We start from the raw sequence: 15818 nt of genomic DNA, 5'->3' as shown, positions 1-15818 counted from the left end.
CATTTTCTTGTCCTACGTTTTCAAGTTTCAGGTGGGAGGCGGAAGCTGTAATGAGCATTTCTGGGCAAAACTGAGACTTGACCACTGGTCAGACTCCGCGTGGACCAGGGTCTCCCAATGCTGGCTTTACCGTGACCCGTAGACACTAAGAAAATACCTACCTACCAGCACCCAGGCTGCATTCCAGACCAAACACTGAGGCTGTCTGCAGGCGGTGCCCAGGCATCAGCATTTGTAAAGCTCCCTGCACGGCTTAGTTTGCACCTGGTTGAAACTACTGCCATGTGAGGACCCCACTGTAATGACCCAAGGTTTATACACACGTGGCAGGACATGAAACACAGGCCAATGGACACCTGACTTGAAAGAGCCCGGAGCAAGCGGAATCTGGAGCTGGTCCAGTATGTCCATGAGCTCTCAGCACCCTCCTTCTCGAAATACTGAGAAGACAGAAGCTGAGGCCTACAGACTGCTCTGAGGCCAGCGCAAACTTATGCAAACTTATCTGTGCACCCCATCCTAATCCCAGCAAAGGATTTTATTAACCACTAGGTGTCCCGTAAAATAATCTGAAAATGACTTCATTTCCTTGAGTGAACACCAATCTAAAGACAAGTTTAGGGATGGGGAACTGAATGCTATAATTAGGGGCGGAACTGCATTTAGCCAAATGGGGGGTTGCATTTAGACCCCACTACGGTGCTCTGGGAAACCTGCTTCCTCCTCGTCAGTTTCATGATATGCAAAATATCTACAAGAACTTGGAACGTGCTAAGAGTAGATTCTACACTTGATCTTAGTCACAAGGCCGAACACAAGCCTGGAACGAACTTTCTAACCTCAGAGGGAAAGCAGGGAGGGTGGGTGGGTGGAAAGAGATCAACCAAAGAACTTGTATGCATATATGCATACCCATGGACACAGACAACAGGGTGGAGAAGGCCTAGGTTTGGGGGTAGGTGCAGGCTAGAAGAGGTCAATGTGGGAATAAAGCGGACATGTGTAATACTTTCAACAATAAAGATTATAAGAAAGATTTTGACAAGAAATAAAAAGAACTTGGAATCGATTAAATGAGAGAGATGTTTAAATGTCAAAAGAGATAAACACTGAGACAGCTGAGAGGGAGGCAAGCTGGTGAGATGAGGAACAAATGCAAATTACATAAAAGAATCACACACAAAAAAACTTTAAAAATGATCTCAAAAGGCTCAAAGAGTAGAATCAACACTGCAAAAATCAGGAAAATGAAAGGGAAACAATTATAAAGCAATCACCTAGAATCCAGAGACTAAAGGGCATAAAGACGATTAATTCACTGGCCAATTACTGTGTGCTTACCTCTGAGCAAAATATTTCATGTGGGAAATTCATTTTTTATCTTTACAACAATTATAAAACATAAAAAAAGGTTTCTATCCCCATTCTATATATGCGAAGACTCTGATCAGGGGAGATGTTTGTAAATTCCCCTGAGATCACACAGGCATGCACAAAAAAAAGAGACAAATAAAAAATAAAAATGAAAATAACGGTGACGGCATTACTGATTCTATGGTGAAAATTATTTTTAAAGTGTTAAATCCTTTAAACCCTAATAACAACCCTATCCATAAGAAAGTAAGAAAGCCCATGTGATACATTCGGTTTCTCCTCAGGTGTTTAAGATGATTTAATATAAATATCCACTGAGTGGGATGAGAACTCGAGGCTAGCATTTAGATAGTTTGGAAAAATATAAAATATTTAATGAGGAGCTTATTATAGAAATGTGACAGGATTGGCGTCACGACCGAGTGCCCATTTGGAAAATGCAGGCTGAGGATTTTTAGTGATAAACTGTGTGTTTTTTTCCAGCCTGTTTAGCTACAACGTGCCCACCGGGCAAAGTCAAACTGTGCACTAACTCAGGGTGGGTTTTTATCAGGTGGTAAAAATAAAGCAAAGGAAGTAAAAATAGATTAAAAAGAAAACCTATTGGTACATTTGAACTATAGAGGCTAAAGAGTCTAAAAAAAGGAAGTAAGGGCCAGATGGGGTTGACCCATAGATACGCTGACAAGATCATTAAGGCTACTTCAAAATCCATATGATTTTTCAAGTTATAAAATCCTCTGACAGAGGAAAACGTGTGTTTTTTTTCTATCAGATTTATGAAGTATTTTACTTTTTTTGGTCAAAGGCTTATTCTGACTTTCTATTTCAGGTGCTGTAACATTTCATGAAGCTGTAAGCTGCTCTCTATCACACGTGTGCACAGATTTGAGTCTGGGACACGTGTGTGATGTGCGTGAGTCTAATCCACTCCCATTGGTCTACGTGGCCCCGTGAGAAATTGATTCACTGGGGTGCCCACCAAACTGCTGGCACTCTGATCCTCCTGTACCCAGACATAATTAGGCTTAATCAACAATTTTACAATAAATAATGGTGCCATGAACTTGGGTTAGTCCCAGACAGTGCATTTTTTGCGTGGTGAAGTAGGTCTGCGGGTGCTGTATGAACATACAGGATCCCTAGAAGATGTCTGAAGAGTTTAAGAGCTCTAGACACCTGTGATCTAGTCTTCTGGGGACAGAGACTAGCAGCCTTGTACTGAAGCTATGCATAAAAGTCCATGGTGATTCTTTTCATCCCAAATGGATGCAGGCTTCCAATTCATTACATAGCTCTTGTTTTGTTTTTTCACTACTATTATTTTAAATTTTTATATGTCTTTTTAATTGATTTCAGAGAAAGGAAGGGAAAAGGAGAGAGAGAGAGAGAGAGAGAGAGAGAGAGAGAGAGAGAGAGAGAAACATTAGTGATGAGAGAGAATCATCCACTGGCTGCCTCCTGTCTGCCCCCTATTGAGGTTCAAGCCCGTGACCCAGGCATGTGCCCTGATCTGGAATCGAACCTTGATCTCCTGGTTCATAGGTAGACACTCAACCACTGAGCCACGTCAGCCAGGCAGGTTCTTGTTTTTAACCAGGCACATATAGATGAATAATTAATGCATTTGGAGGAAAAGAAACCTTAAAGAATGCTTTTACTTAAAAATCAAACAAAAAGCAAATGAATAAGGTTTACTCCCACTGGGAATCGCCTCTACCTGTGAGGTTGCTGGTATGCACAAGCTCAGACGTGGCACAGGGGGTGCGGGGTGGGCCGGGCACGCCACCCTCAGGGCAGGCTCTCAGGATGTACTTCTCAATCACACCTCTGACCTCCACAGGTTCATCCCAGGCCACTTCGACGCTCGATCCGTTTATGCTGCGGACTCTGGAGGGGGCTGGCACGCTGCGTGGAGCTGCGGACGAGTGAGAGAGAAAATAAGAGGAAATGGCCGAGCTGAGGAGACTGCTGCCCCATTCTTCACTTTTAATGGCCACAGTAAATCAGACTCGACCATTAGCATAAATACAATTTATTAGAGTTGTAACTTTTCAGCACTGATTTAATATGACTGCACATCTTGAGCCATTCGGCTTAAGCGATATTTCAAAACCATCAAAACTCCATCGACATAACGTGCTTTCGAGTCTGGTCCAGGCTTTCCCCAAACATTTAATGGAGCCGACATGTTTCAAACATCACTCATAAGGGAGGAGGTGGACGGTGGGCAGGTAACAAGTTCAAACAACGGAACGATGTCCCCCTTTGAAGCGAGGTAATTAAGAGTGTTATTATACACAGCGGGTTGACACTTTTATATCTTCAATGGATTAGCCAAAAATTATCACAAATGTGATGGCATTTTACTGGGATGTCTGATCTCACTTTCAAAATTCAATTGTTCTCAAATTCTTTTTTAAAAAAATCAAAATTCTCTTAGATATGATATACAGATGCATTCCTAATTGCATTTCAGGGGGTGGAGAAGCTCATGTCCTTGAGATTCTACACAATCATTTTGGGGGATGTTTTCTTCAGAGTATCAAAAAACACTAACACAGCCCAGCTGGTGTGGCTCAGTGGTTGAGTTTCGACCTATGATCCAGGAGGTCAGGGCACATGCCCGGGTTGCGGGCTCGATCCCCAGTGGGGGACATGCAGGAGGCAGCTGATCCATGTTCTTTCTCATCATTGATGTTTCTCTGTCTCCCTCTCTCTTCCTCTCTGAAATCAATAAAAACATATTAAACACACACACACACAAAAAAAAAAAAACAAAAACAAAACAAAACACCCCACTAACACAAAAGAAGGGATTTTAAAGCAACTGCAAAACTTCACTTACAAGCTGTGTTCCCTAATTTTAAAAATCTATACCTTTAACTATTTATCACGTGTTTCCATGGGTCTGATCAGTAAAAACGTCATCACAGCTGACTGCGCTGGGGACACTGAGGAAAGGCCCGAGGAAGCCCGGCAGGATGAGGGATGACAGACCTGCTGTGGCTGCTCCCGGACTCCGGGGCCCTGTCTGAGGGCGATCGCTCCGGGTTGCCCACATCCAGCAGCCTCCTGCTCTGACTTCACTGTTCAGACCAATAAGCAAGGCCAGCTTCCAGGGAGACAACGTGAACACAAAGGCCGAGAGGAAGCGCGGAGGCGGAGCGCTGGGGTCTGGGCCGTGAAAACAGCTTGGTCGCCCACAGAAAGCACGCCGGCCACACGGTCGAGCTGTGAGTAGAGGGATCCCGGGAGCGATGCTGATTTTATTAGTTCTGAAATGTGGTGCCCAGCAAAGTACAGGGCTGTCTAACAGATGGTCTTCTCATAAGGGACAGAGCAAAACTGACTCCAAAATAATTAAATAGCGCAATTATTCTCCAACCCCCGGGAGCATGTCACTGCTCAGGGTTGTGGTCAGATTGTAAATATGAATTTATGGCATAAGACTTGGTGGTCAGACTGTCGCTGTAAATTCACTGCTCTATTTGCATATTTTCTCGGTGGTCCTCAAAAGGGAGACAATCGAGCTACGTTAAGTAATGTACTTTCTAGATACCAATGTCCGGATTCAGACGAAAGGCAGACTTTATGGTGTATTTGTTAATAAAGTAGAGAAGTGGTCCCTGGGTTGTTTTCTCAGTGGTTAGAGCATCGGCCTGGGGACTGAAGGGTCCCAGGTTTGATTCCGGTCAAGGGCATATACCTTGCTTGCAGGCTAAATTCCTGGCCCTGGTCGGGGTGCCTGTGGGAGGCAACCAATGGATGTGTCTCTCTCACACTGATGTTTCTCTCTCTCTCGGCCTCCCTTCTACTCTCTCTAAAAATCAATGGAAAAATATACTCGGGTGAGGATTAAAAAATAAAAATAAAGTAGAAAAGTGTGCATAAGGGTCAGAGTACGTGCCAGTAACAAGTAAATATTTTATATTAGAGCTTCCTCCAAACTCTGAACATTCAATTCCTTGTCTTGCCTACAAATAGATGATCATTTAAATCATCCTGGGGAAAGGGGCATGCCGTCGTCTTCTGGAAACTCTGTAGGCAGAGAGCTTTGGAAATCATTCTTAGTAGCCCATCTCAGTATTCAGCCATCTTTAAATGGGCAAGATTCCGCAAAAGATTCCTGGGTTAGTCACCCATTGTTGATTAAAAAAAAAAAAAGTATGAGAGAATATCTTGGTGAAAAACTTATCTTTGGATAAACTGTGACTTGCTCAGGATCCATGTGAAGAGACGTAAGTGGCATCATGTGGAAATGTATTTGCCTCTGACAGACACTTGACCCGAAAGGGTAGAAGGCTTCTGACTCACACAACGTTCTGTGAGGAACGCCTTGCTGTGATGACACGACGCAAAGAGATGCATCGTCACTGTCAGAGGCTCCACGCACTCATAAATCGGTTGTCTGAGATGAGCCTAATGCATTCTATCCGACTCCTAGTTGTCTCCACTCCAACTGAACGGAAGAGTAGACCAGTCAGCAGTTTCTGTCCTGGGCGAGCCATTCTAAGACCCTAAAGTCAACACTGTCGCAAACGTCTGGCGTGGCGGGACTAAACCCAGGCGGTTCCAACCAGGGCGCAGGTTTCAAGTGCACCTTCTGTGAGAGGGAGGCCCACCCTCTATGGTCATCCCGACGCTACTTCCTGGGGCCTGTCCAGTCTATCGCCGTTTCCTGTCCCAGCCCATTACTGAAGATGCAGGCTGTTACACCCCTAAGACAAATGACCCTTTTCTTCATCTGACGAGGAAAGAGTCAAGCCTCAGCCTGTGCTTATTAAATACCCGAAAAATCAAAGCACTTCAGCCATCGGCAGATGTGGCAGCCAACCAAGGCACGCTCTGCCAAGGAGCGCAACGTGGAACTTGCGCCAAGACTGTGATGGCCTTTCCTTTTCTTCACATGCGCAAACATGGGTGCACAGGCATGTGCGTGTGTGGGCACATATACACGTGGGGAGAAAAACTATTTACCTGCTCCAGTTGTGCGCCCCCGACTCCAGTCACTCCAGACAGAACCCCCTTCGTGCGAGGCCATCACGCGGTACAGGTACTCTTACATGGAAAGAAGAAGTTGAAAGAGTAAAATGTTAGTCCCTGCAGACAAGGGAATGGTCTGGCAGGAAGGGGGCAGGACAAGGAGGGGAGGAGGCGGGTGACCTGTCATGTGGATGGAGCCCCCCACGCTACCTGTGAAGGGCTGCAGCCCGCGCTCCTGCGCGCTGGGCTCCGGGCCCCGGTACACCAGGATGGAGTCGTTCCCCCTGCAGTTAACGGCGCTGTCACTTGACAGGCAGCCGTCCAGATTGACTCTGACAGCGCCGCTGGACACAGATGCCAAGCGAAGGGCGGTGCCGCGCTCAAACGCAACGTCCCGCATGCAGCCGCCGAAACCTGGTGAGCAGGGAGAGACTGGTCACCCTTAGGGCTGGAGCCACTCATCACCCATCCTCTCTGTCCTCGGCGGGGCATCTGCATGAGGGGTGGGTGCGTTAGATACAATTTCTAAACCTGCACATCTCCTGGGGGAATCCTCGAGGCCTCCTCCACTGTCACAAGGAAATGCTTCTATTGATGTTATTTGGGGAAAAAAATATAAGCTGATGAGTATAAATCAACTGAACTTTATTCAGCTGAAAGCCTGTGCTATACCTCTTTAGGTGTACATTTTCTCCTTGTGTAGATGCTACTGGAATGAAATTTAACTCACTGCACATTATGGCCGAGGTGGGGGGGATCCACATGCCCTCAATTTTGAAACATTAAGTTACCTACAAAAGTGAGTGTTTAAGGGCCACAAAAAATAAATATTTCAAGTAGCGTAATTTTTCAACAAGATCACTGGGGGAAAAATACCTTTCGAGGGTATTACGCAGGATACCAGGAGGGAGAATAGAGTTTTGAAATACACTAGATCAGTGGTCGGCAAACTCATTAGTCAACAGAGCCAAATATCAACAGTACAACGATTGAAATTTCTTTGGAGAGCCAAATTTTTTAAACTTAAACTTCTTCTAACGCCACTTCTTCAAAATAGACTCGCCCAGGCCGTGGTATTTTGTGGAAGAGCCACACTCAAGGCGCCAAAGAGCCGCATGTGGCTCGCAAGCTGCAGTTTGCCAACCACTGCACTAGGGTCCTCAGATATTGCCCTGTATCCCACACTAATCGCTTCAGAGAAACAGAACAAAGTCCCTATAAAATCAGCAGACAGAGGGGCTACGGCTGTGCTCGACCGTTTTCACTGTATTCCACAACCGTGAACATACACACGGTCCCAGTTTGGGGTTCGTGGTGGCATGCTAGGGACCGGGTTGTTTTGGCAATGGCCACACCCAGAAGTGTCCCTGAATGTGTCATCCACACAGTTGACTTTAAAAAGACCACCACGCAGTTCAAGTCCGTGAAGGTGAACACAGAACACAAAGAAAATGAATGGGGATGCACTGGGGACTCAACTGCAGGGCAGCCAGCCGGCCCGGGGACAGCAGTTGCTTTGAGTGACACGCTAGTTGGTGTGAACAGAGACCAGCTCAGGGAGGTTTGGCAGTTCTCTGCTCAGAAAACTGCACACACACACACACACACACACACACACACACACTCGTTCTGAACTGAACACTGTCAAGTTCGCAAGGCCCCTAGCACCTGATTAGCTCTTTTCAAGACGAAAGTAGAAATAAAACATCATGCAAAGGCTGAGCAGTAACATAACTTAATAGTAACAGTGACCACATTGTTCTCTTCAGAGAGCATATGATGTCTTATTATCTCCCCAAACACATTACGTGGGCCTATTTCCTTTTTAAACGCCTTTGCTATTATTCACATGCCTTTAGGCACGGCCGATCGATACTGCTGGTCTGTCGTGAACACACGGTAGATGCTCCGTAAGTTGGGTGAATTGAATTAAAAGCAATGAAGCTCAATACAAAGGCATCTGCTTGAAAGTTCCAAAGCTAAGAATTCAAATTTCTTTGCCAGTGACTTTCTGATGGCACAGAGCGGGATCACCCGACTTCTCTACACCCTACCAGTTTTCCTACCAGCAAAACAGCGACCATGGAAAGGCAGCTGTGGCCAACACCTGTGCTGTTATGAGAAACACCCGTTATTAAGGGGCACACCTTCAGTTGCCAAGAAGGAAAGAATTCTGGAGGTGCATGGTGGTGATGGTCGCACAACGGTGTGAATGTACTTAATGCCACTCGACTGTGCATGTAAAAATAGTTAAGATGGCAAACTTTGTTATGTTGGATTCAGCGGAATCTTTACAATTATAAGAAAAAATATCTTAAAATTAATTTACAGGATGGAATTTTAAATGTGGGAACGGACACAGACAGTCTTTCTTCATTCTGGAGATGAAAAAGAAAGCCCAGCCTAGCCGGTGTGGCTCAGTGGCTGAGCGTGGACCTATGAACCAGGAGGCCATGGCTCGATTCCTGGTCAGGGGCACATGCCTGGGTTTCAGGCTCGATCCCCAGTGTGGGGCATGCAGGAGGCAGCTAATCAATGATTCTCTCTCATCATTGATGTTTCTCTCTCTCTCTCTCTCCGTCTCCCTTCCTCTCCTTGAAGTCAATAAAAACATATTAGAAAAGAAAAGACCCAGATTCATAGGATAAGCTTGTAAGTACAGATCCCGCCCGGGAAGGGGTGCTCGGCTCAGACCTTGGACCGAGGCTGCCTGCGCGTCTGTGTGGGTCTCACTGTGCTGCCCTGGGGCTGGCAGAGGGTTCTGGGAATGAAGTCTGCAATATTCTTTCCCACCTGCACCGTGAGCAGTATTCCTGTCAGGAACACTCCGCAACTTCCTTCCGGATGTGAAGGGGGCGGGAGGGTAAGAAGAGGGGCGAGGGTCTGTGAGTGGGAGCAGTGTGGACGCTTCCTTTTCTTGCTTCCTTGCCTTTGTGAGATCAAAAACAAACGAACAAACAAGAAAACCCTCCCACTTGTATGCCCACTCCCAGGCCTCCAAATAACTGAAAGGTGGCCCAGAGCCGTGGGCGGACACCTCAGCCAGGAGCCTTCCTGAAGGAGGCGGTCCCACCCAGGCTGGTGGTCTGGCCGGAAGGCTGACTTCAGCCCCCATTGCCACCCCCTCCAGGGAGCATGACCTGTGACACCATGTGTCATGCCCTCACTTCCAACCTAGTAGTCAGTGACAGTCCCACGGACAGTTCTCAGCTAAATGCCCAGGATCTGAGCTAGTACGTGGCCAGTGAAGTATGTTGCCCGGCATATCCAAAATACACAGAGAAATTAATCTGCATTTGATTCAAAGGAAGATTCCAACATTAATGGGTAAGAAGAAAAACAAAAACCCAGCCCTGATAGGACCGAGATTTCTAAGACTGCGGGTAACGGACGGAAAGAGGTACGGTCTGAACACGATGAACTGGAACTGCAATTGAGTTCACTGTGCAGCACCTCTACACGTGCATGTTCTCCTGATCTCTGTCTAAATCATGCAGTGACTTGTATAGACCAGCATCACTCAAAGCATCTGCATCAGAATCTGAGGAAACAGGGTCATAAAATATGCTTTTTTAATAACCTTTCCAGGCAATTCTAATGTATGTTGGTAAGCAGTAACAATGATGATGATGATGATAACAGCTAATTTTATTGAATTCTTACTATGTCCCAGCTACTGTACTTCATATTTTATCAGTGGTTTGAGACCTGCTGTTGTAGCTGATACTGCACTGATAAAAATTTAGTATTACCCATAAATAAAGTATCTTTCAGTATTATAGACTCCGTCACAGCATAGATTAAATCATTCCCCTTGGGTCTAGGTTGATGTTCTAAACTTCTGTCATTATAATATGACCATCCCAGTTTAAGCCATGTCTCTAAGGGCCTTCGTGGGAATGGGTGTTGGAACACTTGAAAGGAAAACGCGTGGTAGGGATTTTTTTCACAGATGTCAATAAGGTCAAGTCATCTTGCTCAGATAAAGGGTTTCCAAGCTCTTTCTAACCTTGGCAACCTGAATCCAGGAGAAGCCTTTATATGGATGTAATATTTCCAGCCTCTGTTACATGTTAAGTGCCTTGAAAATGTCATTACTGTCGTACACCTCGGATATTCATTAACTCCTTACCTGTACCCTTCTAAAAGTCTTCGCAGAGCGTGCCATATATTTTCTATTCAAAGGCATTTAAATCTTTATGTACTCACCAAATAGGCAAAAGCTGCTTTGTGGAAATTTTAACCATTCACAGTGCATGGATTTTGGAATTAGGTAGAGACCATTTTCTACATGGGAGCACGCCGGGCCACAGGCTGGGAGTCTCTGTGCTCCCCCCCGCCCCCGTCCCCCTTATAGAGAAGGAACAGTGGCCCATGCCCACGAAGAGAGCACTTCTTATAAGAAAGTCGACTTTGACACCTAGATGCCTGACCAAAGGGCTTGCTAGCTGCTTACCAGCCACGTGGCCTTGGACAAAGTACTCTCCTCCCTGCTCCTCAGGTTCCTCATCAGTCACATGGGGACACAGATATGGGTAATAACACCTAACTCACAGGCTCCTTAGGAACAACAAACTCAATCTCTTGGAAAGCTCTCAGAACCATGCCTGGCACCACAGCACAGAATCAGCCATTGTTACCTTTCAAATTAAATAATTTCTCTAATTATGCTCAATCTCATTATGTGAGTTAAATGCTATGAGTTACATGAGTTATTTTTTCCTCTGATTATGTTAAAACTCATGATAGGAGTTAAATACTTCAGTATGACTCATACACTCATGAACTTTTCCTTCCTGATTATGAAGAATCAATGAAACATAGATTTTTTTTCACAAGCATGTCTGAAATTCAGCTAAACCCACCTCTCCGTGTGCGCTGCGGCAGGAGAGTGTCGTTGAGATGCATGGAGACACTTAGCAGTTCTGTCAGAAAACAGCCCTAGTGAACTGAATGCCAGTTTCCTAGTTGCACACCTACCTAACTTATGTTTTTATTCTATAAATATAGATAATGATCAATCTTCAACAAAACCCAGAACCACATATGTTTTCTAAGAAGACATAGAAGTATATAATATGTAAATTAAAATTATATTTTCCAAAGACATGTTAGAATAAATATATTCATTATAAATAGGCAATACATTTGTAAATATAATGATTATGGAGGAGGGCACACTCCCAATGGCAACTTACAAAATTATGAGAAGTGGTCTGTGATTTTTTTTTAATTCACATTCTGCAATAAAGGGGTGGGTGGGAGTTGCTTTTACCCTGATTCTATTGCTACATCTTGAAACAAGAACCACCCAAACAGAACCACCCAAACCTGGTAAGACCAGGGTTGCCATGTTTTGGCGATTCCTCCAGGTGGAGTTTACCTGGTTCCAAACCCAGGTGTGTATGCGAGTCCTGCAGCTCTGGGGGGACTCCTCCCAGGTAGACGGGGGAATTCACTGCCAGCGGCTGGGCTCTGGGCTGTGACACGCCCTCCATCAGTTCATTCAGGCTTGCAGACACCAGGACACCTTCCTTCCGAACTGTCACCGTATTCCACGTCCCGTCACAGTAGGACAGCCCCAGCCACAGATCCACTCGGGTGAAGGTAAGACTGGTGTTTAACCGGAGGCTCAGTATTCCAGTCTTTAGCTCCACCTGCATCCATAGCAAAGAACCAAACAGGTATGAAAAGACTACATTTCAGAGGGAAGGCAGGGGAGGAAGGGTGGGTGGGTGGGTGGGAAGAGATTAACCAAAGACCTTGTATGCATATATGCATAACCCATGGACACAGACAACAGGGTGGGGAGGACCTGTGGGGTGGGGAGGGACTAGAAGGGGTCAATGAGGGGACACATGTAATACTTTCAACAATAAAGGTTTTTTAAAAAGTAGACTAAAAATGACACTTTGGGCGAGAGCAGAAGTTCAGTTTCTTAAAGAAAAGCAAGACATCTCCCTGAGCCCGACCAGCCTGGCTCAGCGGTTGAGCGTTGACCTAGGAACCAGGAGGTGACAGTTCGATTCCCGGTCAGGGCACATGCCCGGGTTGTGGGATTGATCCCCAGTGTGGGGCATGCAGGAGGCAGCTGATCCATGATTCTCTCTCATCACTGATGTTTCTATCTCTTTCTCCCTCTTGTTTCTTCTCTGACATCAATACAAAATATTTTTTTAAAAAAATAAAGAAATGTGTCTGAAAACACTCCATAAAAAGAGTCTACTTTGTTCTAAGCCAAATGAAGTAGCATATAATGAAGTACTTTTCAAGCTTATAATTGACATGGAGAATACTGTAGTAGTCAAAGGAAGTCATATGCAGTAATGATTATATGACACAACATGAGGCAGGCAGATACTTTTTGGGGATGCAAACCAGGTAAAGATTAAACCCAAGCATAGGTGACTGAAGAGGACAGAACAGTCTGAACTATGGTTCTGTTTTTGAGTTTTTAGAAAATGAGAAAATACTACTTCGTATATCAATTTAATTTTGGGGGGAAATATGACAAGACAATAAGAAAATGAAATGTCAAGCTTGATTAAGTTTATTTTAACTGGTTGGTGAACTCAATTTCAAATTTGTAAGACATATTTTGATGCACTATTTCAGTTTTATTAGTCTAAATCTCTAACTAACACAATTGCTTCTTTTAGATTAAGGTGCCATTTTCTAATAGGAACATAGTTTGCCCAATTTTTCATGAGACAGGAAATGCCTCCAATAAGTTTTCTTTGAAAATGGTACATGATAGCTATTTTCCCTACGGTGGTTTTGTTTTGTTAGAAGTCAAATCAGAACCATAGGATACTTAAAAACTTTGAGCTCAATCATGTGTAGTGAAACAAGTTAAGTCAGATAAAAATTACTACTTTTGCTATGCATAAGTAGCATCTTTGTGAAGTACATCAGGTAAGCATTTAACTTTCATTCATGCAATAAACACCGAAACCCCTACTATGTTCCATGGACCTGCTGCTCTAAGATAAACACTGTCTAACAGCAGAGAGAATATGTGAAATAACACCATAACCAAGACAGAAACAGGGTGGATGAGAAAGCTTCTGGGAATTGGGAAAGGCCTCCAGAACTGAAAGTGATATGGGAGGAAACCCTCGATTTAGTATAATGTAAACCCATGGTTTATTTTAAAATGGAATTTGACATTTTAAAATATATTTACTTAAAAGAATTAACGTACGGCAAGAAAATCAGGTCCGTCTTTGTTGTAAATGAAAAGAAGCAACCCATTCAACTGGTCTGTTCTGAACTTGAAGGAAATCTCAAAGTCCAGGCCGCCATGAAACGTGCCTGGATCAAGTTCCAGGAACCCTTCAAAGAAAAGGATATGTACATATCAGCACGTGGAATGAAAAACTGCCAGCCTTGTATGTCCTAAGATACCCTGAGGATATACACTGCAGTCGGATAAATCTCTCGCAAAAGAAGATGCCAATCAATGTTACGAAATCTCCCTGTAGCCCAGCTGGGGTGGCTCAATGGCTGAGGATCAATCCATGAACCAGGAGGTCGAGGTTCAATTCCCAGTCAGGGCACATGCCCGGAATGCAGGCTCGATCCCCAGTAGGGGGCATGGAGGAGGCGGCCGATCGATGATTATCTCCCATCACTGATGTTTCTATCCCTCTCCCTTCCCCTTTCTCTCTGAAATCAATGAAAAACAACACACAGACATGTAACAGAAATCCTGTAACTTTACAGAAGTGGCTGAAGGAACTTAACATACCTTTTAAGAGGAAGTACTTTGCTCTTTAAATCATGGCTACAACTAAGATTATTACTGTTTCATAGAATCATTAACAATAAGCACCTGCACTGACTATAGAAACTCTGAATAATGACAGTGACGAGAAAGAGCAATGGAAATGTACGCATGTAGCTTTCTATTCTGAAAGTAATTTAAGCAACGTAGTAACTGACCAACTTCATTCTAAAGGCAGGAGGCAAAGGTGGGCTTTCATTTGAAGAACAAGACATGACCCCAAGCTGCCATTCTCTCCTCCACCCCTTACCCCAGGGGCTGCCAGGCAGAGACAGTTGCTGGGGACATGCCAGGGACACTGCAACTCAGCCTTGCTGCAGCCTTGGGACAAATAGCAGTGATAGTGGTTATATTCTCCAGCTCTCCCTTCAGGACCTACTTACCTCCTTACAAAGCTGAACTTTTACTGAGAAATATTGGCCCTCTACATGATAAACAGATATCTGTGGGTTAATCTGGTAACTCCTTTGAAGCATCTTTTTTTTTTTTTTTTTTTTTTTTTTTTTTTAGAGGGAGAGGAAGGAAGCGGGATAGAGAGAGAAACATCATGGATCGGCTGCCTTCAGGACACCCCCCTACTGGGGATCGAGCCCACAACCCGGGCATGTGCCCTGACCGGGAATTGAACCAGTGACTTCTGGAATCCTGGGTCAGTGCTCCACCACTGAGCCACACCAGCCAGGCTGAAACATCTTTCTAAGTACATTTCATTCTAAGGAAAACAACTGACAAATGGACACTCAGAGCTGCTTTGGGCCATTACAGAGCTTCCGCACGAAGAGATATTTATGAGTCTTACCATTTATATTATGTATTCAAACTCCGAGCATCAGGTATAAGTAGGTATTCACATGAGGTCACAGTAATTGGATAGGGGAGAGCCGAGTATGCCAAGGAGGAGCACGGGTGCACAGCAATGACCGATGGCTGCCAGAGAACTTACCTGCGCCTAGGAAATGGGCTCCCTCCTGCGATGAAGAGGGACATCCCTCCCAGGTGTTATATGCGTTGACTTGCTCTTCAGAATTCTGCCAAACCAGAGGCTCCCAGACAGCGGAGGGGTTGTAATTCTTCATAAAATGCACATCCTTGAGACAGCCCACAAAACCCTTTCGGATTATGCCTGTGGGAGTGGATAGACGAAATACGTCTTTTGAAAAATGCTTTGCAAGCAATTGATTTTATGTGCAATTAAAATAAAAGAATTGGGGAATCGCTCTCTACCTGTTTATTGCAAACTTCTTAATGATTCCTGTAAATGCCACACCACCACCTATGCTAAGTGGTAACAGAATATTTAGCCCTGGTTCAGACCCATCATATATGCAGAAAGAGATGTTACGGCAAAAACCCTTGGTTTTATAGTATTAGCAAGAATACTGACTTTTGAACTAACCGGGAGATTTCATCAGCCACTGGTCTTAGAAACGAAAGAGTGATCACATTTTAAAAGTATTTAAAGGAAGTGTTTCTATTAAATCTATAGTTTATAGTTTAGTTCCATCATCATAATGAACTAGTCTGTTATACAAGTCAATCAGTAAGTTGACCTCATTTCTAGGAAGGGTGATTTTGTTTCCTTAGATCAATTTCATTCATGTTAGTTTTATTAACTTCACTTTAGAGTCAGTTTTTGTTCCATGTCCTAAAATACAGGAATTACTTTGTACCC

At 44.4% G+C, this 15818-nt stretch overlaps 1 protein-coding gene across 1 annotated transcript in view; it reads right to left on the bottom strand.

The window, feature by feature from the left end:
• The window catches only part of USH2A (usherin), a 407070-nt gene that overhangs the window by 242302 nt on the left and 148950 nt on the right, over nt 1-15818 (bottom strand). The window contains exons 24-29 of the mRNA XM_054712927.1: nt 15090-15269; nt 13565-13695; nt 11744-12017; nt 6571-6774; nt 6355-6435; nt 3095-3292 (exon numbers count right to left, since the gene is read on the bottom strand). Coding sequence (XP_054568902.1) covers nt 3095-3292; nt 6355-6435; nt 6571-6774; nt 11744-12017; nt 13565-13695; nt 15090-15269 — 1068 coding nt within the window. The remainder of the gene's footprint in view (nt 1-3094; nt 3293-6354; nt 6436-6570; nt 6775-11743; nt 12018-13564; nt 13696-15089; nt 15270-15818) is intronic.

Source organism: Eptesicus fuscus, chromosome 24 (genome assembly GCF_027574615.1).
Source record: "Eptesicus fuscus isolate TK198812 chromosome 24, DD_ASM_mEF_20220401, whole genome shotgun sequence".
NCBI lineage: Eukaryota > Metazoa > Chordata > Mammalia > Chiroptera > Vespertilionidae > Eptesicus > Eptesicus fuscus.
Note: the sequence above shows the minus strand (reverse complement) of the source record. Positions and strands in the feature narration are given on the sequence as shown.